General features: G+C 35.6%; 1 protein-coding gene across 2 annotated transcripts in view; it reads left to right on the top strand.

The window, feature by feature from the left end:
• Brd7 (bromodomain containing 7) overlaps positions 1–24,310 on the top strand; it is a 45,829-nt gene that overhangs the window by 9,632 nt on the left and 11,887 nt on the right. For both annotated transcript variants that reach the window (XM_046434332.2, XM_046434333.2), the window contains exons 3-7: positions 5,208–5,337; positions 5,634–5,691; positions 9,474–9,618; positions 12,656–12,766; positions 23,590–23,774. In XM_046434332.2, the coding sequence (XP_046290288.1) occupies positions 5,208–5,337; positions 5,634–5,691; positions 9,474–9,618; positions 12,656–12,766; positions 23,590–23,774 (629 nt within the window). The remainder of the gene's footprint in view (positions 1–5,207; positions 5,338–5,633; positions 5,692–9,473; positions 9,619–12,655; positions 12,767–23,589; positions 23,775–24,310) is intronic.

Genomic DNA, 24,310 nt, shown 5'->3' with positions numbered 1-24,310 from the left:
ATACATGAAGTGGATGCTACTTTTGTTGTTGCTTCCAAAAGTAGACAGTTTATAGGACAATACTTATTACTGAGGACTTCAGCTAGGTGTATATATCATGTTCCTATTTTATACTGTCTTCTGAAATTAACTAGTACTACAAATACATACTTAGTAAATATTATGTACTAGGCTTTGTTGAGCTTAGGATGCAAAGTTGACTAAGACAGGGGCCTCTAGTTTACTGGAGGAAACTCCAGTAAAAGACAAATGTTTTCTCTAATATAGTGCAACAAGTGTTGTGATACTAATACTATGAGCAGAAATTTGCTTTATAAGTATTACAGATTAATAAGATAACTTTCCACTGAGTCATGGACAAATTAGAATCTAGTCTGAAATAAGAACATTGTGTTTGTAATTATGGATATGACTATTGTTCCTTTCTCCTACCTCAGACCTTCATGTACTAAGGATATTTCCTCTGCCTGCAATACTTTTCCTACTCACCCCCTCCATTCTCAATCTGCTTGGATTCTTTATCCATTAGCTCTAATTTGGATGTTAACTTGTATACCAAAGCCCTTTCCCATTTCTTCAATCCAAATTAGATCACCCAATAATTATTCTGTCCTTGAAATCTTTTTTTTTTTTTTTTTTAATGAGTTGTGTAATGTCTGAATCTGCTCTTACATTATGAGCTGCTTTGGAGCAAAACCATGTGCATTTTACCTATCACACTATATCTGTACAATAGAGCCTCATGAATGAATAATTGCTCATTATATGCTAGATAACACACTAAAATTTCACATACACTATCTTATTTAATTCTTCAAACAGTCCTGAATTATTACATCTGTATTAAAGATGAGAAAATTAGACTCCAAAAAATGATATGGTTTATTCGTAATCTCATCGCTTTGCCATTATTTGTGACAAAACCAGAATTTGAACCCATTTTAAAAGCTATACTACAATGGCATCAGTATTTTTGTTTAGTTTTCTGTATTTAGATAACAAGATACACTAGCTGCTAACCAGTACTGGAGTCTCATAAAACAGCTACATAACTGATAAAAGCATACATAAACTTGTGGTTTTACATGAATGTGTTACTTCAACAGAACAGTCACAATAGGATTCTATAGTATATTTTTAATCATAAAAAAGAAAATTAGAAGGATGGGATCAGAATTTGGGGTAGAGAAGACCTGTGGAGATGAAAGCCTCTTGTATAGATGAGAAACAGACTAAAACAGTAGGGTAAGTTGTTCAGAGTTAAATGTTGGTAAATTAGAAGCTAGTTCTCCCAGATCCCAACCAGTACTAGCATGCTACAATATCCATTTTAACTGAGTGCTGTGGTACATGCCTGTGATCCAAGCAATTTGGGAGACTGAGGCAGGAAGATTGCAAGATCAAGGCCAGCCTCAGCAACTTAGTAGTGAGATTCTGCCTCAAAATAAAAAGGCATGGGAATGTAGCTCAGTGTTAAAGTGCCCCTGGGTTCAATCCCCACTACAACGCCATGGGGGTTAGTAATAATCAACAATGAAATTTCCATCTTGGGGGGTAAAGAGATCTGGTAAGAGTAAGTGACATTGGGCTGGGGCTGTAGCTTAGTGGCAGAGCACTTGCCTTGAATGTGTGAGGCACTGGATTCAAGCTTTAGCACCACATAAAAATAAACAAAAAAAGGGATGCCATTCATCTACAGTTACAAAAAATAAGAGTAAATGACTTTGCTTAAGGTCATAGGGTATTTTAAGAATGAAGCTGGACTTCTTAGACCTGGGGTCAACAAACTGGCAACACTGTCTGGTTTTTTAAATACATTTTTATTGAAAGAGCCACACCCATTTATTTATAAAAGCAGTCAATGGCTGCTTACATTGCTATAACAACAGAGTTTAGTGGTTGTAAGACCTTATGAACTGTAAAGCCTAAATGTTAACTGGATGTTTACAAAAAAGTTTGCTGACTCTGCACTGGCACCTGATCCTAGTTCTGTATCCCTGAGAGAGTGCTTTTAAGTTGTCCTTTCTTCACATTTCACATTTAATAGGAAAGAACTTGTGTCTCTGGGGGTCTTTTTCTACAGACTATATGTTCTAAACCTGCCAACATACAAAAGATTTATGCTAGTTTTTCTAGGCAAAAGTAACATACTTTACAAAACAAAAATCACTGCTACAGAATATGTGGTAAGGCTGTAAGAACCAGATGCCAGCCAACCTATATTAATAGCAGGATCAAATGCATGATGAATTCAGTTTGAAACCATGTCTAGGGACATAAAATATCTCTTTTTAGGTACAGAATACACAATAGGAAGTATTGTATAATATAAACTGATTGCATATTCTATAGTAGATGCTTTGGAGCCTGAAAATGGAGTGCAAAACTCTGTTAGTAATTCTCAGCACTAGCAATACCCACATGCCCTCAGGCTCTTCCCTATACCTGTTGGACCAGTAATTCTGGGAACAAGGCCTAGCCTTCTGTTTTTTTATCAAGACCTTTAGATGGTGGTGATGAATTGAGTTTGTTGGGTTTTATTTTCTTTGGTGGGGTGTTTTGGGTATTTATTTGTTTTTGTTTTTTGAGTTAATAAGATCCTATTCAGAACTCTTGAGCACAAAATGGGTATTTGGGACAATTTTACTTCAAAATTTAGTTTTAGGGCTGAGGTTGTAGCTCAGTGGAAGAGTGCTCATCTTGCATGTGAAGGCACTGACTGGGTTCAATCCCCAGCACTACATAAAAATAAAGTGAAGCTGTTGTGTCCATGTACAACTAAAAAAGTATTTTAAAAAAATTTAGTTTTAAAAAATGGAAAGTACAATAGCTGTGTGTGATAGTGCATGCCTGTAGTCTTAGCTACTCGGGAAGCTGAGGTAGGAGGATCTCTGAAGCACAGCAGTTTGAGACTAGCCTGGACAACATAGTAAGATCCCATCTCCAAAACAAAAATGCAATGTAGAGAGAATAACCAAAACTGACACCTGCATACCAACCATTCAGCTTTAGCATTTGCCTTCAAAATTACTGATAGAGGGCTGGGGATGTGGCTCAAGTGGTAGCGCGCTCGCCTGGCATGCGTGCGGCCCGGGTTCGATACTCAGCACCACATACCAACAAAGATGTTGTGTCCGCCGAGAACTAAAAATAAATAAATTTAAAAAAAAAAATTACTGATAGAGTTCAGCATTTTGCCTTCTGTTATTTTTTTATTTTGCTTTTTTTTTTTTTTTTTAAAGAAATGAGAGTACAGACATTGGTGAAGAAATTCTCCTGTGTTGCCTTCCAGAATCCCATTTCTCTCTCTTTCTAGAGAAAACCACTGTCTTGAATTTAGTGTGCATCACATGCCTTTTTAAGAATAATTTTACTAGCTCTGCATACATCTTTAAAGAATAAATGCTTATAGGAGCAGATGCAGTGATACATGCCTGTAATCCTAGTGACTCAAGAGACTGAGGTAGAATCGCAAGTTCAAAGCTACTCTTGGCAACTTGGCAAGACCCTTTCTCATAAATAAAAAGTACTGGAGATGTAACTCAGTGATAGAGTGCCCCAGGGTTCAATCCCCAGTACCACCAGAAAAGAAAAAGAAAAAAAAAAAACCATCAGAATATATGCTTAGACATTTTTAAACTTTAAATAACTGATCTTATAACATGATTCCGTAACTTTTTTTTTTTCTCCAGAAATTTTCAGAATATACCCCATGATGATATAGTATTTTAGTTTATTATTTACTGGCTATTTAAATATGCCATAATTTACTAATCTGTTTTCCTTTTAGTGTCATTGGGTAGTTGCCACTTATTTTATTATTTAAACTACTCAGTAATATTCTTGTACTTATATTTAATGTGTTATGAAAAGAAATTTCTCTGGAGTATATGCTTTGGAAAGGAATAGCTGAGAATAGGGTAAAAGCTTTTGCAATCTTTGCTAGATAGTGCTAATTGCTTTCTGAATGATTATCCCTGTTTACTTACCCATTTGCAAGGTATGAAAGTCCCCATTTCTTTACATTTTTATTAAAACTTGTCGTTTTCATGTATTTTATTTTTTGCCAATCAGAGAGACTTAAAATGCCTTCTAGTTTTTCAGTTTATTATTAATTTAGTTTGGGGGAGCTTGGGTTAGTTTTTATGTTTCTTGACATTTCAACTTACTTCTGTGTATTACCCGATACCCTTTATTCATTTTCTTTTGCCTTTTTTACATGGATTTTTAAAAGAAATGCTTTAATAAAAAGTTCGTACTTTTATGAGTATTTGTGTTTCAAGTACTTTATCTCAGTCTATGGCTAGATTTTTGGCTTGGTTTATGGGTTTTAATGCAGCACCAAACTTTAATGTCAGATTTATCAAGTTTTTCCTTAAAGATTTATTATTTTTTGTATCTTATATGAGAAAATCTTTTCCTACTTTTAGGTCTTAAAGACTCTTTTATCTGAAGTTTTAAAGCTTTGTGTTATACATATCTTTATCTGGAATTTACTTTGGAGTATTGCATAAATAATCTAATTTTATTTTCTCTTTCCATGTAGATGACCAATTATCCTACCACTACCTTATTGGCTTATAATGTCATCTCTCTGATATACCAACATTTTCCTATCTGCATGGGTCTGTTTCTGGCTCTCTAATCTGTTCTGTTGGTCTATTTGCCTATGCTTATGTCCAACCCACATTGTCTTTTTTTCAAGACACATTATTGTGACCTTTTCCAAAACTAATTTAACTGTTCTCCTACTCTTTAAGGTAAACTATATATTCATCTTGTTAAATTCCATGAAAATTTCTGTTTTACATTGGTATTATCTTGAATTTATTTATGAATTACTCTGGAGAGAATTCATGAACATGGTATATCTCCTTTATTCAGCTCTTCTACTATGACTCTCAATAATGTTTTATGGTATGTCCCAAAAGGTTGTGGGCATCTTTTAGTATACTTTTTATTCAGTATGTTGTATTGCTTTTTGAATACTGTTATTTTTCTAATTGGTTATTTCTGGCCTAGAGAAGCATTTTTTTATCCTTTTATTTGAATGTTATTCTCTCCTTTTCCAGTAGATGGCAGTAAAATACATTATTTCATTAACAAGAGTATTTTCCTTTTTTTCCTCACTGAAATTAAAACAACTTATATATTTGAAGGTACTGATTCTGATATATTTCTAAATTATCCACCTTTGTCCCATTTAGGAGGATAAAAAGAAGCGAGATCGAGACCGTGTGGAGAACGAAGCAGAGAAAGACCTCCAGGGTCATACCCCTGTAAGATTAGACTTGCCCCCTGAGAAGCCTCTCACAAGCTCTTTAGCCAAACAAGAAGGTAGGAATAACTCTGAATTATTTGTTCTGAATAAAAAGCCTGATATTGTTACAACTAGGGAAAGTGGGCTTCGTTGATGAAATTTTCTCTAAAGTTTTCTTATTTTTCTCTTGCTGCATAAGAGCTTTAAATTAGCTTTGGTTTTTGCGTTGATATTCTAAATCTTCAGCATATTAAGATAAATGGAATTTCTGTATAAGATATTATTTATGAATGTAGATAAAGTCATAGAAATGAAATAGTACTCTCTAGAATTTTCCTTTTTAAAATACCCTTTCCTGTCTTCTTTGCTTCAGAAGTAGAACAGACACCCCTTCAAGAAGCTTTGAATCAACTGATGAGACAATTACAAAGGTAAATGTTTTTCCAACATTTTTATACAGTAGAAATCAAAATAGTAAACAGAGAGGTTCCAAATCACTTTTTCATATTTTTTTTTATTTTCTAAAGCCACATTTTGTGACCTGAATCCAAATGTACCTGCTTTTAAAGTGGTTGGTAAATATTTTGCCTGGCAATAGAAATACTACATAAGAACTTTTAGATGTTCTTATTTGGTTGTTTTAACTGGCAGCTTGTAAGGGTTACATAATACCATTAATGACAAATTTCTCTTTTTCCAAAGTAATTTTTGATGTTAAAAAACTTTCAAGCCAGAGGTGGTAGTGCTTGCCTGTAGTCTCAGCTACTTGGGAGGCCGAGGCAAGAGGATTGCTGGCAACATAGTAATACCCTATTTCAAAATAAAAAATTGAGGGTACTGGAGATTGAACCCAGGGGGCTTTTACCGCTGAGCTACATCCCCAACTCTTTTAATTTTTTATTTTGAGACAGGCTCTCTCTAAGTTGCTGAGGCTGGCCTTGAACTTTAAATCCTCCTGCCTTAGCTTCCCAAGTTGTTGGGATTGCAGGCATGTGCCACTGTGCTTGGCTCAAAGTAAAAATTTTTTAAAAACTTTAAATCCAGGAATAATTCAGATATTTCCACTTTGCTAATAGATGGAAGTACCTTTTGTATATTTGTAGAGCACCTATGCCATGAGTGTTAAGCAGCTGTTAAGTGCAAGAGAAAAAATAAAATACCATAAATAGGATGCCTCTTTCTTAAATACAGAAATTCCTTCTAAAAACTTCAGCAGGTAGGGCTGGGCTTGTGGCTCAGCAGTAGAGCACTTGTCTAGTACATGCAAGGCCCTGGGTTCGATCCTTGGCACCACATAAAAATAATTAAAATAAAGGTATTGTGTCCAACCACAACTAAAAGAGAAATATTTTTTTTAAATTTTTTCTGCAGGTAAATTAAACCAATGTTAAAATTTTTCATTTTATATTTTTGTTTGCCTGTTTTGGGGTTTTGATACTAGAGATTGAACCCAGGCCCTCATATATTTGAGGCAAGTGCTGTATCACTGAGCTAGCTATTACTGAGCTATATCTCTAGCCTTTTTTTTTTTTTTTTTTTTTTTGGAGACAAGTGTCTTGAGTTGCCCAGGCTGGTCTCCAACTCATGAGTCTCCCAATAGCTGTGATTATAGGTGTATGCCACCACATCTGGCAAATGTTTCTTGAAAGGCAAATAAGAACTCACTATTAGAACATTTATTTTAATATTCTTCTTTACTCAGAATTTGAATTTTTATCTCAAAGTTATTTACATTATTGACAGAAGATTCATAGTTACAGGCCTTGCATTCTAATAGTTTACTTTCTTATTACTGTATTGCCCTTTCATCTCACTGTGTTGTCCTTATAAGTCAATGCAGAATATACCATAAATACTTTTAGAAGATAAAGCCTCTAGTGTGGTCTATATTCTCAGTACCTATTTAGCTTTATAATTAAGATCAGAAGTTACTGGTCTTTCCTCATTTTTATTGTTAACAGTCTTGAAAAAAATCATTCATTTATTATCCCAAAAGACTGAACCGGTAAGTATTGGGTATTCATTTTATCCCAATTAGAAGTTGTGGCTACAAAATATTTGTTTGCCTTTTAGTTTTATTTGTTGTAACATAAGGCCAGAACATAGATTAATAATGTTACCCTAAATAAATCTACTTAAGAGTCTGTCTAAACATGTTACCATTGCTCAGAACATTTTGAGAATTAGAACCCAGAGCCACATTCTTTTATTAAGCCTTAGTGACTGGATGACTTCATTCTTGAGACTCAGAGCTAAGCCTGGTTTAAAAAAAAAAAAAGAAAGAAAGAAATTGGTAATGCTATTTTTAGTCAAAACTATGTGGGGCTGTATATTAAAATGTCTAATTTTAGGGAGTATAGATCATTTGCTCTGAAAGGTAGTTAGTTGTAAGAGTTTATCCATAGATGAAGACTGGTTTATAAATAGTAATTACTATGGAAAGCTCAGATTTTGATGTGTAAGTTCCAGACTTCATATTTTTTGCCTTTTGTTATCATTTTTTTTTAAAGAGAGAATTTTTTAATATTTATTTTTTAGTTCTCGGCGGACACAACATCTTGATTGTATGTGGTGCTGAGGATCAAACCCGGGCCGAACGCATGCCAGGCGAGCACGCTACTGCTTAAGCCACATCCCCAGCCCAGCCTTTTGTTATCATTTTTTTAGTCTGGCATTTTTTAAGTGTAAGCATCCTTTGGAAAATAGAGGCAGATATACATAGACCTGATTTCAGATTCTAACTCTGTCCTTTTTTAGATTAGAACCAATGATTTTACTATTCTGAGGCTCAGTATCCTCATCTATCAGTGAAGGTACCATTACCTTGGTGGTTTTTGTGAAGATCAGATATAAAATACATCATGCAGACCTGGCAACAGGATAAACATGTTTTTAAAATTCTTGCTGTTATGACTTTTTAAGCCATTTTTGCTGTTATTATTTGGAGTGAAAAGAAAAAAGAAAAACTGATCTGCGAAAGTCCAAAGGGATTAAAAAAAGTCAACCTAATGGCTTAATCATAAAGATACTGATTGTCAACCCTGGTAACACTAGAAATACCAATTCCTAATACGCAAATATCAATACCAGAATTCCGCCTTGAACATACCAATGCTTGGACCTTCCTTAAGAGATTCTGATTTAATAGATTGAGGATAAGTCTTCACCATCCCACCCCTGTTGGAATTTATTTCGAGCTGCTCTGATTCTAATGTACAGCCAAAGTTAAGAACCTGTGATAGCTAGGTGTGGTGGTGCATGCCCATAATCCCAGGGCTCAAAAAGCTAAGGCAAGAGAATCGCAAGTTCAAAGCCAGCCTCAGCAAAAGCCAGGTGAAGCAACTCATTGAGACCCTGTCTCTAAATAAAATGTAAAATAGGGCTGGAGATGTGGCTCAGTGGTTGAGTGCCCCTGAGTTCAATCCCCGGTACCAAAAACAAACAAACCTGTGATAGAAAACTGGTTTTAGGGGCTACAGATGTAGTTCACTAATAAAGCACTTACCAAACATGTGCAAGGCCCCAAGTTCAATACCCAGTACCAAAAAAAAAAAAAAAAAAAAAAGAAAACACTGGTTTTTAAAAATTTGAGGGTATTAAGAGTATCTTAAAACAATGTCAGTTTTTTACGAAGAATAGAAGTCATATCCATTGATTACAAAATATGTACATGTGGGCCTTCCTGGTGCAAGCGTATTAGTTTAAAAACTAACATGAAGAATTGCAGATGTACATTCATAATTATTACTTCTGCCTTTTTCCCATAGATATGCAGCACTAACCTCCCAAAGCCTGAGACATTGGTCAGTTAGTCTAGTATGAAATTTATTGTGCTTCATTTTTTCTCTATGTAGAAGGTGCTTTGATTTAGGCTATGTATTTAAAGAGAAAGATTCTGTCTTAAGGGTACAACTAGTGTATACTGTAAATTCTTTCTTTTTTTGCAGTATTGGGGATTGACCCAGTGGTGCTCTACCACTGAGCTTCATCCCAGCCCTTTTTTTTTATTATTTTGAGACAGGGTCTTGCTAAGTTGCTTATGCTGGCCTTGAGCTTGCAAACCTTCTGCCTCAGCCTCCTGAGTTGGAATTACAGGTGTGCGCCACCATGCCCAGCTTACATCTAAAAAAGTTTTCTCCTGATTTCTCATTGACCAATAGATTTGTTTGTAGTAGAAGTAAAAAATAGCATTGCCTTTTACATATCTTCACAGAAAAGACCCAAGTGCTTTCTTTTCATTTCCTGTGACTGATTTTATTGCTCCTGGTTATTCCATGATCATTAAACACCCCATGGATTTTAGTACCATGAAAGAAAAGATCAAGAACAATGACTACCAGTCCATAGAAGAACTAAAGGTAATTGTAATTATGTGTGTTTTAATTGTTGAAATAGACCAAGCTATCATACAAAATAATGTGCATCTTTATTAAATTGAGATCATTAGAAATTTGCATATCTGATATTAAGAATTTTGATTGACCTTTTATTTTGCAGAAAACAAAGTTTATTTTAATATTCAAAATCTTGCATTTTTCTACTTTAGAAGAATTAATGACCTTGGTGATAGAAAATCAGATGAAAATAAGCCTTCTGTTATCTTTTATTTATTATTTTTATGTTAGTGAAGACTTTAATGTGTTGTGCGGTATATTTCCCCAACATTTATAATGAAAAGATGTTAGATTTTTAACTTGAAATCAATATAAGTAAATTAATATTTTAACAAAAGTTGAGTTTTTCTATTTCTAAACATAGAAGATGTGCATGTCTTCTAATAAAAGAATAAATTGGCTTATGTAAAAATACTAAGTTTAATTACATTTTCTAGGTTGATGAAAGTGAATTGCTCCCTGTGTTCAATTCTGCTGTATTTGCTGAGCACATTTTTTTTTCAGCTTTAAAAGGAAAATAAAATACGTAAAAGAACTGAAATACAACCAAAAATTAATGTATATGTCCAATGTTGTAGTTGAAGTTTTTTTCATATTTAAGTCATTTTGGTACTTGTTTACTTCAGAGTTACACTTTTTGTTTTAATTATACAGAAAAAAAGAAACCATATGTGTTTAAAATCTGCACAGAACCACAACAAACTTCAATGGTTTAGATAATAACTATTTTACCTTTATTTTCCCCATAAACATGGTGTTGCTCACTTGCTGTAAAGGTTAGATCCAAATCATTTACAGGAGGAAAATGGTAAACATTGTCCTCACTTGGTTTCCTTTTTTCTTTTTCATTTACATGTTGATCAACTGAAATTATGGAAAACAACAACATTTAATTCTTATGTGTAGGTAAGGTTCTGCTTAATTCTGAAAAGCCTGAAATCCATTATCTCTTATTTGGAGAAATGGAAACTTTTCTCAGTGTTTCATCTGGTGAAAATTAGGTTAAAAATGTATATTTCAGCATATTTCAGATGTTATTGTTGCTTAATAGAAAAGAATTTCACAGTCTGGGATTTTTTTTTGTATTTGTTAACAGTTTTCCTCTGATCTTTTCCCTATATAACAGGAAGGAGTAGAAGTTTGTCCCCTGAGTGTTTTTAAGCAGATTCCGGGTTTTTATAATTGAAATAAGGCATTTTTAAGATTGAAGTTTTCCACATTAAGAAAAGTGTGTAGGAAGATTCGTCTTTTTGAACAAACAGAATGTCGTAATGCAGAGGCTGAGGCACACACCTGTAATCCCAACAACTCCAGGGCTGAGGCAGGAGGATCATAAATTCAAAACCAGCCTCACCAAATTAACAAGACTCTATCTCAAAAAACAAAACAAAACAAAAATTAAAGGGCTTGGGGTATAGTTCAGTGGTTGAACCCCTGTGTTCAGTCCCTGGTACTGAAAAAGGAATCTAAAAGTTGCCTTGGGCTGGGTATTGTAGCTCAGTGAGTTCCTGGGTCTGCTCCAGAAACACAAAACAAATCAATCAATAAAGTCACCTTAACAGATCAGACCTGTTATCATTAGTATGATCCAGTACTTTCTTGTCGTTTCATAGGCTTATTTATTTTCTTGCCAGTTTGAGCCAAGGTCATAGTCGTCTGGTGTCTGCTCATTTGCCTGACCCAAAATTATTATATATGTTATATATATTTAATAATTCTTGATGGAATGGAAGCTTTTTAGAAAACCTATAGCCACAGTTTTTTCTGGGGTCCTCTGAGTAGCCGTGGCTAAGTGTTTGGAAGAACCAGGAGCCTGCTAAAATTACATGAAAATTCTTTCTTGTGTACATGTGTGTGTATATACAGATACATACATATGTAACACTTGAGGAGTACCTACCTCTGTATCTTTCATCAAATTCTTAGAAGTCCAGGATCCAGCAAAATCCTGAGTTATTAGAGACTTGGCCATATATTCTTCATCTATTTTAAATGTAATAGCAAATTTATTTTGACCCTTGAACCAGTCTTATCATTTACTTTATTTTATTTTTTATTTTTTTCATTTACTTTAAATACAATTCAGTCTACCTAGTCTCATTCCATTTAAGTGTGATATCTAAGCTATCATCATTAGCTATTAAATAGTGAGATTTGAATGTTTTGTTTTAAATTTGGAGGAGTTTATAGGAGCAATTCTTTGTTGGGTTCTTAACATTTTGACTTAGTAGGGCCTTGGCATGATCAATCTCCTTATAGATAAATAAATTTCTTAAACATGAAAAGAATAGTGGAATCAAGTGCTTCAGCATAAGTATGTGTATTTGTGCGTATACACACACACTTTGCAATTTAAGCCAAAAATACAGTTTTGATAATTTGGCTACTCTAGTCAACATGTTTAAACTCCTTGAGGTTGTATAGTTTATTTCATATTGGCATTTTAGAATATTTTGCAATTATTATATTTATGATGGCATCCAAACACTTAAAAGAAAAATAGTATGTTTGACATTTCTGGTCAGATGACTTGAATTTGACAGGAAATATTGTGGTAATTTAGACCCTTCCCAGTTTTCAGTCAAAATTTGAAATAAAATACTTAATACCCAAATGGAAACTTAAAATATATGTTTTAAAATTAATAGTAATATTTTTAACTACGTGAAACTATTCAGCTGATATTATTAAATATGAGATAGAAGTGTTTTCTTCACATTCTTTTTGTGTACATTAGATTATACTGAAAACCTATTTAAACTTTTCATCTGTATCTAAAATTTATACAGAGGTACTATAAAATGCTTAAGATTTGGAAACAAATTTAGCAGTATTTGCTTTGTTAGAGAGTCTTAAAACTTAATAACTTGCTATGAGTGTATTTTTAAGAAACACTGACAGAAAAGAATGTTGTTTTTAAAATTCTTGCAGGGTCTGGGTAATTTCAGGCCAGAAATTGTTTTGTTCTAATGTGTTTTCTCGCTTAATATTCTCTCTGTAGGATAACTTCAAACTAATGTGTACTAATGCCATGATTTATAACAAGCCAGAGACCATTTACTATAAAGCTGCAAAGAAGCTTTTGCACTCAGGAATGAAAATTCTTAGCCAGGTAAAGGAAACTTTTTGTCATAAATAATTATTAATCTATATCCCTTTGTTTTATGAGGATACAGATTTGTCTTGTTGACAGATCATGTTAAAGTAGGAAAAATTGAAACAAAATTTCAATAAAGAAATTTAAAGTAGTAAGGTTCTCATTTGGAGTTGATATACATAAATATTGTCATTCACTTATAATTAAGAGGTTCCTGAATTATTACTCATCAGACAGATTTATTTGCTGTGGGAGAAACATCAAACTGGATTCCAGGATAAGATTGGATAAAGTGTGAGACCTTTCCAGAGGAAAGCTGTTTCCCTTTATAGTGATGGAATCTAATGTTGCGTTCAGTCCTGTTTCTAATTCCCTTCTAGTGGAAAGAAACAAAATAAACAAATGAGAAGCAATTTGGAATTGTCTCACAGCCACACAACTTGAATTGTCTGTGCTTCTGCATACCTTGAAGGACACGAATTAGTGCATAGAATGGTGGGAGGAAGGTTTGCAAAACCATAGACCCATCACTGTCAAGCTACATAAGAGAGCTTAAATATACGATACTTCAGATAATAACAAAAAGTTACGTGAAAGCCCTTGGCAAATAAGCCAATTGATCACTTTGCATCTGCTGGGAGAAGAGAAAAACTTGCAAGATAAGTCTCATCTTTGATGTTTTCTCACAGCTCTGAGTAGGATGAACCTACTATTTAGAAACTACTTCAAGGAAATTGAGGGTCTGCTGGTCCACCCTGGCACCATACATAAAGAAAGTTTTAATTGTGATTTCCAAGATGATGCTTAGCATAAAAGTTCTTATTCCAGGTGAGAACTAGAATAGGGGAAGACTGAAAGATAACAGCCAGCTACAGGAAGGATATTGCAAAGAAGTGAGTGGGCAAGGTACAATACAGGAGAAAGGAATCTGAATTAAAAGCTTGAGTGCAGGCCCTCGAGAATTAAGGAATGGCAAAAATGAACCATGTGTTTTGCATATGGTTTTTTGATTTTTATGGTGCTCGCTGGTATTACAGTTTTATATTTTAAAAATATGCCTTGGTGTGCTGATGTCTGAGTGTCTGTGTGCTTCTCTCTGAGAGATTCTTGGATCCACTTAAACTAAGGAAAGAAAAACATTTGGATTGATGATTATATTTGTACTCCTAATATTTAAACATCAGTTCCCTCCCTTTCCTAAAGACTTGGGAAACTGTGATGTGAGCCAGTGATACATCTTTGACAAAATTTGCACAGAAAAGAACACTATAAAATATTTGTTCCACTTTTTACAGGAAGATGCTCAGAATCTTAGTCACATTCCAAGTTTCAAAACCTGACAGTGCTTGCTTGTTGTCATTGTATTCAAAGTAAAAAAGTGCATTCAGCCAGTTATTCCTTCTAAAATATGTACATTGAATTTTGGTAGGAAAGTCTAATTTTTTTGTTAACAACTCTGATTTACCATTTTTTTTCTTTAATGCAGTTAATATAACATGAAAAAGATTCTGATATCTCTTGAACTTCTCTAGGGTTGAGATGGTAGGAAGCACAGAAAGTAAACTTCTCCCCTTTCTCCCTCCCACCTCCTTCTCCTCCTCTTTCTTTCTCTCCCCCATTTCTTCTCCACCCCACCTCTCCCCCTTTAGTTGTCTTCCCTTTTTTTCAGATGTCTTCCTGGGCAGGAGCCCTACCCATCCTGTGTTATAGTTTCCTGTTGACTCTTCTCTCCACCCTAAATGGGAGGGATCCTTACAGCAGTGATTTTAAAATGTTTAAATTTAGACTTAACTGTCAGAGTTAACTGTACTAATAAAAGTATGCCCAAGAGAGCCCATCACATCCTTCTGTGAATGGTCTTCTCAGAGATAACGTTTTTTGAATGTCCATTGAAAAGATTGTACTAGAGTCATTGTCTTTTTTTTTTTTTTTCAGTTACACCCAGATAGTGACTATTAGTAGTTGTGTTATTTTTATAAAGAATGTACAGATGAATAATTCTTTTGATTTCCTGAATAAATAACTTGAGTAGAGTTCTAAATGATAGTACAAACAGTACTATTCTTAACATAATGACTTTGGAATCAGACAGGTCAAAGTTCAAGTCCCAGCCTCACCATTTACAAGTGGTATGCCTTAGGCCTTTTTCCTATAAGGAAGTAATATCACTTACCTCATAGAATTATGTCTGGGAGAAGCACTCAATAAAAGCTATATTCATGACAAAGACTCCTTCATTTAATATTGTAAAATTGGGGATCAAAACAATATGCTTGGCCTTTCTCCATGAGATAGCCTTTATTTGTCAGCTCTGACAAATAAACTCTTCTGTGTTTAAAAAACAAAAACAAAAAAACCAGTATGCTTAATTTGGAGAAAAAGACATGCTTGCAAAGTAAAATTATTGTACTTTTCCCTATGACTTGTTTGTAAATTTAGAAAATTTTCTCTAATTGAATTTATTTTGTGTATGTTGTGTTTTTTAAAGTTCAGAAGTATTCTTATTGTAGTTTTTGCTTCATAAAATATAAAGTGGAAATAAAAAGGTTATTTAGAACTTTGTGATCTGAGCTTAGTTGTTTAATGATTTATTAGTAGCTACTATGTACCAATCCATTTTTTGCTCTTTTGGTACTGGGGATTTAATGCAGAGGTGCTTTACCATTGAGCATATCCCTAGCCCTTATTTTGAGACAGGATCTTGCTCAAAATATTTGGATCCATTTTATCATGAGCGCTCATCATATATGATATATGGACATACGTACATTCAAACATATAACACAAAACACAAGTGTGCACACATAATATAATACATACAACACATAACATTATAGTAAAGGCCTTATAACTTTTTACAGGTGAAATCTCCATTGCAATGTTTAAAAACTCTATAGTCAAAAAATAGAACTGATCAGCAAAACATTAACCTAGGTCTGTATGAGCTCAAAAAACAAAATAGAACTTCATGATATGGCAAAGGGCAATAATAAAATAGATATTGAAAAAAGCATCCTGGTTCTGTTGCAGATGTAAGAATAGCCAAACTGGAGTTTTGGATATCAGTTGTTATGGATTTGAGCCAAATCATCTTCTTTTTGGTCTGTAGAAATCGCTTTAGTTAATCTTTCTGGAATCCAAATCGGCTGCTGTTCTCCCTGTGGAAACACATAAACAGACCCCCGACTCCAGACAATCACTGGGTCAGGACCTTGGTTAATCTCTCTGGAATCCAAATCAGCTGCTGTTCTCCCTGTGGAAACACACAAACAGACCCCCGACTCCAGACAATTACTGGGTCAGGACCTTTCCATTGTCCTGTTAGAATATCCTTCCAAAGTACCTTGGGCTTATGTACATTTTTTGGACACATATGCCTTTCCGCAGCACTAAGTCCTGATGAATCCAAATTTAAAAAGTTTAGAGTAAAAAGGGTTATTTTAAGTTTATCTTTGGGGAATATATACCCCTTCCCAATTCCTTCTTTTTGCTTTAATAAGTACATTTTAATAGTTTGATGAGCTCTTTCAACTATGCCTTGTCCCTGTGGATTGTATGGGATTCCTGTTATATGAGTAATGCCAAATGTTGAGCAAAATTGTTTAAAAGAGGTAGAAGTATAACCAGGGGCATTATCTGTTTTTAACTGTTTTGGAACACCCACAGTGGCAAAATTTTGTAAGCAATGAGCTATAACATCTTTAGTTTTTTCTCCGGCATGAAGGGAGCCCATCAAAAATCCAGAAGAAGTATCAACTGTAACATGCAAATATTTTAATTTTCCAAATTCTGGCAAGTGTGTGACGTCCATCTGCCAAATATGGTTAGGTATCAATCCTCTAGGATTGACTCCAAGATTAACTTGTGGTAAAAAGGTCACACAATTTTGACATTGTTTTATTATTTGTCTAGCTTGTTCCTTAGTTATTTTAAAACGCTTTTGTAAAGTATTAGCATTGACATGGAACTTTTTATGAAAATTTATAGCTTCTTCTAGTGTAGAGAAAATATGTATGTCATGTGTAGTTTTATCTGCTAAATCATTGCCCAAACTAAGGGCTCCAGGCAATCCTGTATGTGCCCTGATATGTCCTATAAAGAATGGATCTTTTCTGTCCCAGATTAGACTTTGTATAGTGGAAAGCAAAGAGAAAACAGTAGAAGAAGGGGAAATCCTACCAGCATCTTCAAGAGATACTATAGCATTAACTACATACTGACTGTCAGAAAATAAATTAAATACAGAATCTTTAAACATCACAAAAGCTTGTAAAACTGCATTAAGCTCTACCTTTTGAGCTGATTGTTTGGGTACTAAAAATGTAAAAGTTTGATCAGGGGTAACTACTGCTGCTGTACCATTATTTGACCCATCAGTGAATATATTTGGAGCATTCATGATAGGTGTTTTTCTTGTCATTTTTGGAAAAATTACAGGATGCAATGACCAAAAAGACAATAAAGGATTAGATGGTAAGTGGTTATCAAATGAACAAATAGATTTGCACATGATAATTGCCCAAGTATTTAACTCATTAGCTAACTCATCAATTTGATTCATAGTATATGGAGTAATAATTTTATTGGGAGAAATTCCAAACACTCCCTTTGCTGCTTTTATTCCTTTGAGTATTAATTGTCCTACAGCCTCAGGATACCTAGTAAGAATAGTGTTAGGAGAATAAGATAAATGTATCCATAATAATGGACCTTCTTGCCAAAATACTCTTGTAGGAATATTTTTTGTTGGTAGTACAATAAATAATAAAGGCAAACTTATATCAATTCTATCCAAATGCATATTTTCCATATATGTTTCAATGATTTTTAATGCCTTTCTTGCTTCAGGCGTTAACATTCGGGGTGAATTTGGATCTGATGGACCTTTTAGGCTATCAAATAAAGGTCCCAACTCTCCTGTTGGTATACCTAAATAAGGCCTTATCCAATTTATGTCTCCTAATAACTTTTGAAAGTCATTAAGTGATTTGAGTTGATCTACTCGTATTTGAATTTTTGGTGGACGGACCATGGTTGAGGATAATAGAACTCCTAAATAATTAATTGGAAAATTTAATTGTACTTTATCTATTGCTATCTCTAGATTATAATTTTTTAATAAGTTTGTAAGTGTGGCATAACATTCTAGCAATGTGTTTTTATCTTTGTGTGCTAATAATACATCATCCATATAGTGAAATATTTGTAGTTCAGGATTTTGATTTCTAAGTGGCTGGATTACTTTGTTAACATAAATTTGACACATAGTTGGGCTGTTAGCCATCCCTTGAGGGAGTACTTTCCATTCATATCTCTGATCAGGACCTTCATGATTCAGTGCAGGGATAGTAAATGCAAAACGTGGACTATCCTCAGGATGAATTGGAATTGAAAAAAAACAATCTTTAATATCTATAACTAAAACATACCAGGTTTTTGGCAAAGCAGACAACTGAGGAATCCCTGATTGAGCAGGTCCCATAATAACCATCTCATTATTAATGGCTCTTAAATCTTGCAATAATCTCCATTTACCAGATTTCTTTTTGATGACAAAAATGGGAGTATTATGGGGAGATACAGAAGGTTGTATATGTCCTTCTGCTAATTGTTGTTTGACCAGGTCATGGGCTGCTTGTATCTTTTCTTTAGTCAGGGGCCACTGAGGAACCCATACTGGTCTTTCTGATTTCCAAGTAATTTTTATTGTCTCAGTGGCCCTTTCTGAAAATCCAACCCATGTCTGTCTGTTCCTTGATCTATTTGTATTGGTGCTGCTATACCTTGTTCTTGTTTTTCTAATCTTTTTCCTTTCCTAAAACCTTGTCTAGTCATAATAGTGGGTGCATTTTGGTTGATATTATTTGTTAATGTCAAACCTAATTGATCTAGGACATCTCGTCCCCATAAATTTATAGGAAGATGATCCAATACATATGGCTGTATAGTTCCTTCACATCCTTCAGGATCCTTCCAATCTAATACCATTGCACTTCTATGGGGATTAGTTGCCACTCCTAGGCCTCGAAGCGTTTGAGTGGCTTGTTGTAATGGCCAATGTTTTGGCCATTCTTGACGAGAGATGATGCTAAGGTCTGCACCTGTATCCAGTAGCCCATTAAATTCATGTCCTTGAATATTTAGTTTTAGCATGGGGCGAGAATCTAAATTTAAAGAAAGCATAGCCCAATTTACACCTGTGGAGCCTAATCCCTTGGAACCTCTTTCTACAGTACGACTGGAAAATTTATCATGTAGGCTGGGTATTATTAGTAACTGTGCTATTCTATCTCCTGGTGAAATTACTGATATACCCTTTGGAGAACTGGCTATAATTTTTATTTCACCTTCATAATCGGGATCAATTACCCCAGGACTTATCATAAGTCCTTTTAGAGTAGAAGAGCTGCGTCCCAATAATAAGCCTACTGTTCCTTTGGGAAGAGGTCCTTTCACCCCTGTGGGAATGATTTGAACTCCCATCTCTGGAGTTAGTACTGCTCTGGCGGAGGCGCAGATGTCCAACCCTGCGCTCCCTCTGGTTTGTCTGATGAGGGATCTGATGGACAATGTGTCCTGGGCACTACCCTGATGGGGTTGCTGGGTTCCTCCAGTGCTCCGTATATTTGTGGTTTTGGGCCCCGGAGCATTGGGCCCCCCTGTCCATTTTTTGGCAATGGAGCCCGATGCTTTTCTCCACGATATCGTGGATAAACACCTGGTCCTTGTTCGTTTTTTGATAATGGAGTACCCTCTATGGTGGTTTGAGAACGGCATTCATTAGCCCAATGTCTCCCTCTACGGCATCGTGGGCAAATACCTGGTATTCTACTCCTTTGATACCTAGTTTTGTTAAACCCTCCTCCAATGGGGCAATTCCTTTTAAAATGTCCTGTTTGTTCACAATTGTAGCATGTTCTTGGCCTGGCATCTAAAGCCTGTTTTACTGCAGCTGCCACAATTTGCCCTTGTTCATTAATGTCTCTGGCATCTAAAGCCTGTTTTACTGCAGCTGCCACGACTTGCTCTTGTTCATTAATGTCTCTACATAATTTAATATATGTGTTTAAATCTTCATGTTTCCATGGTCTAATGATATCTCTGCACCAACGATTCGCTTGCTCATAAGCCAGGTGTTTTAGTAATGGCATTGCTTGTTCTGTATTCCCAAAAACTCTGGTAGCTGTTTGAATAAGCCTATCTACAAATTCAGCATAAGGTTCATTAGCTCCTTGTATTACCTTAGATAATTGACCTTGTAAACCTCCATGTCCTTGTAAAGTCTTCCATGCCTTAATTGCATCTGCAGCAATTTGTGCGTATACGCCAGGATCATATGCAATTTGTTGCCGCTGATCCTCATAAGGTCCCTTTCCTAACAACATATCTAGATTTCTCTGAGGATAACCAGCTGCTGCATTTCGCCTAGCCGTCTCCTTGCAAAATTCCTCATTGGCAACCTTCCATAACAGGTATTGTCCTCCATTTAGCACAGCTTTACACATATTAGCCCAATCTGCTGGCGTCATGTTCAAGTTGTTAATGGATTCGACCAAGCTTACAGTGAAGGGTGCTTGAGGACCATAGGTTGTTACAGCCTCTTTTAGCTGCTTCACTGTTTTGAATTTTAAAACTTGGTAAAATCGCTGCCCTCCTGCCTCAAATACAGGGCATGTTAATATTTGAGACCTTGTCTCAGGATCCCAACTATCAACTGCGGGGGTTGGGGGCCTCCCAGCATATGGAGGTGGCGCTGTTGGTTGGACACTTACGCCCTCTGGTGATAGAAAGGTGTTAGTAGCAGTCTCCTGTAGAGGTGGTGCTGTTGGTTGGACACTTACACCCTCTGGTGATAGAAAGGTGTTAGTAGCAGTCTCCTGTTGTAACTTTCCCCCTGATGGCTTTTTCTGTTTTACACTTTCTTTCTCTGTCTGACTAGCTTGAGAGGCCTTCTCTTTTACTTGAATCTTTTCCTCTGTCTGACTAACTTGAGAGACCTTCTCTTTTACTTGAATCATTATGTCTTCTCCTTCCTCTACCATTGTCTGAACTGAAGGCTTTGGACTAAGCAAACAAGATATGAACGTCCACAATGGCAATGTGCCAACTGGCAGAGTCCCTGGGCTTTTCTTTTCTATTCTTTTTAAATCTTCACCATGATGGTTCCATTGTGATATATTTAACAACTCCTCCTTAAAAAGCCATGGGCTACATTTTTGTATTGTATCAACGTATGCCCTGACTGCTCTTGATTTTACTGGGATGCCTCCTTCCTCTAACAATTTACTTAACACTCTTTCAGTTTGTTTTTTACTAATTTCTGATCCCATATTTCTACTATAATACAACCCAACAAGATGACGCCAAACAAAACCGAGACAGAATGAAATAAAAAGGGAACAACAAAAAGTCATTATAGCCTTTCTATCCTCCTGACATGTGCATCCGTCCTTTCTCCCTATCTGTTCCTCAGACGTAAATAGTTTTTCCTCAGATGTGAGCGGTTTTTCTTCCGTCTCACTCATCTCCAGGGACAGGCAACTTAAAACAAAAGTGAAACAAAATAACAAAAGAAGAATCTTAAAATGGCTACCCATCCTCTCGCCCTGCCCTCAGGGGCGAGCAGTTCACTTACCCTCAGTCGCTCCCCGTGCGAGCCACCAAATGCCGCAGTCTGGCTGGGCACAATCAGGAGCCACTTGTCAAAAGAAACTAACTTTATTTTTAGAACCACACACGACAAACAAAATAGTCTCTCAGGAAAAAACCCTCAGAGCCTCAACTGCCACCACCGGCTTTCCCCAAGCCTCTCTCTCCCCCACAAGCTTCTCTCCACCTCCCACAATCCTCCTGCTCTTGAGGCCGATTGGCTGGGTCACGTGGGCGGAGCCAAAAAAGTCCCCCAATGAGCAGCTCCGTGGTCTGAAAGGGCAGGGAAACAGTCCAATGAGCATCACCGCAGAGGAGCCAATCAGCTAGATGTTGCTGGGGCCGAGGAGCCAATCAGCTAGATGTTGCTGGGGCCGAGGAGCCAATCGGCTAGATGTTGCTGGGGCCGCTGTGAGCCAATCATCAGCCAGCAGCTGGAAGTTTGCTGGCAGCTGGAAGTTTGCTGGGGCCCCTTTGGCTGTGGCTCTCAACAGCTCAATTGCATAGGGCCTTGCTAAGTTGCTAAGGATGGCTGTGAACTCATGATCCTGCCTTAGCTTCCTGAGTTGCTTGGATTATAGGTGTGTGCCACCATACCTGGCGCCAACCTATTTTAGGTACTAGGTATTTTTTTTAAGTGTGTAGTAAAATTAGACATGTAGTAAAATTGGGTAGGGGATTTTTGAGTTCTTTCAGGGTTTTTTAAATGATACTATTCAATTTGGCAAGGATTCCAAGAAACTTTATAACTAGTATAAACTGATAAAACTTTTCTGGAAGGCAGTAAGTATCAAAAGTCTTAAAAATACTCATTCCCTTTGACCTCTGCTTTTAGGAACTTATCCCAAAGAGAGAAAAAAATTCCTATAGAGATTTATTTATAATATTTATGTGGAAATTTGGATATCTTAATGTCCAGTTATAGGGTTTATTAAATCATTATAGTTACATAGGACTAAATACTTTATAGCTATTAAAAACATTTTTTAAAATATTTAATGAGATATTATGAGGAACTGATTATAACTTATTAACTAAAACAAATATTTTTTCCAGATATTTAGTATAATTCTAATTTGCTAAAAATTTATCATAGCTTAGAATAGTATTGTTCCTTCTAGATGATCAGTTAACAAGGTTTTATTTTCTCTACTCATATTGTTACCTGTCTATGTAAAATATGTTTTTTTTTCAATAGTTTTAAGATTATTTTAAAAGTCCAGTAAAAATGGCAGGATGCATGTTCTTGGGGGGAACTTCACCATCTGCGTTACTGGTAGAGTATAGCATGATGAGAAGAGGCCCCCATGAGTGACAAGAGGTGTGATGCTAGTTCACTGGTTCTGTAACCTTTGGTGAGTCATTTAGAGCTTCGGTGCTACATTTCTTGTTTGACCTCTAGTTCTTTCCAGTTTTTATTATTCTGTGAAAGTTTTCCCTACTGTTGCAGTTTATCCAGTGACAACTCTCAGAGTTAAAAGGCAGAACAGTCAATAGGAACAAGTTTGCCTCTTTAAAGTTTACCCAGAAACCTCAACCCCTTAACCACAATGAAAATTTCACAGCACATCATTGCAGTGGAAAATTAAGCATGTTTCACAGAGTAGAAACAAGGTTTGTTGATAGGTAAGAACATTATGCACTCTAAGAAAGGAATTATGCTAGCAACCATTTGTTCTCCCAGAGGCATGTCATTTTCACACAAAGCAAAATGGCAAAGTCATCAGTGATCCCTATAGGATACCAGATTATAAAACTCCTTCACATGCTCCATGTTTTAAATACTTAATCATTCTTAAGTTTCAAAAGACAGGCCAGTCTATTAAATATAAACTTTAAATATACTTTTTTTACTTTGCTCTTTTTAATATACTATTAAGCTAAAATTTACTTTTTAATTTCATTAATACAAAGAACATTTAGTCTTAAATTCACACTCTTCTGTTAACTTTCTAATGGTACAGTAAAGTTGTAAAGCTTTCTCTTACATTGGAAATTAAATGATCTGAATTAAAGGAATAGACATCATTGTCCTGGTTCCTAAATAGAATACTCTTATGGTGTAATTACATTTAATTATTTTTCTTCCCTATTTAATGACAGGATGAGTGCAAACTCTTGGGGAAAAACAATGCATTATTTTTAAAGTCAGTGACAGCCATACAATAAGTATTTTTGAATATTTTTAGGAAAGAATCCAGAGCCTGAAGCAGAGCATAGACTTCATGGCAGACTTGCAGAAAACTCGAAAGCAGAAAGATAGAACAGAGGCCTCTCAGAGTGGGGAAGACAGCGGCTGCTGGTTACGAGAGCGGGAAGACTCTGGAGATGCTGAAACACAAGCCTTTAAAAGCCCCAATAAGGACAATAAAAAGTAAAGAATTTTGGAATATTAAGGTTAAACAGTCATTTTCAAGCTAGTGAAAGGGGGGAGGGAATACTGATTCGAGCCTAACTTGGGAAGATAAGTCCCAGTCTATCGGTGGCCGTTGCTTTGTATGAATGTCCATTTGGATCATCTGATGTTTCCTCCTTCTCATAGAGAGCACTGTATGGAGTTGTCCAGACAGTTCAGTAAACAGTTCTGAATATACATTTACTAAATTATTTTTAAAGCCAATAAAAATCTTTAGGAACTCATATTGTCAGGGAATTTATTTAAATAGAACTATTTATTTCAGGGGAAAAAAAATGTGTATTTATAACCTCATTCCTAATGAGAAAGGAGTTCAGCATAAGCACATTTAGAGTGCCTTCCTAGACAGATGGTCTGTCACTGAGATGTGTGCATGTTTTCCACTAAACGTCAGCTAGTGGGAGCAGTAAAGCCTCTGGTCCTCCTGGCACTGTCCAGCATGGCTGAACAGCAGGCATATCCACCTGCTTACAGCCCTGACTGCCCAGCACCGC

This window comes from Marmota monax, unplaced genomic scaffold, assembly GCF_021218885.2.
Source record: "Marmota monax isolate L192 unplaced genomic scaffold, Marmota_monax_Labrador192_F-V1.1 WCK01_AAM20220418_F8-fsc00024, whole genome shotgun sequence".
Classification (NCBI taxonomy): domain Eukaryota; kingdom Metazoa; phylum Chordata; class Mammalia; order Rodentia; family Sciuridae; genus Marmota; species Marmota monax.
This window is presented reverse-complemented; position numbering and strand designations above follow the sequence as displayed.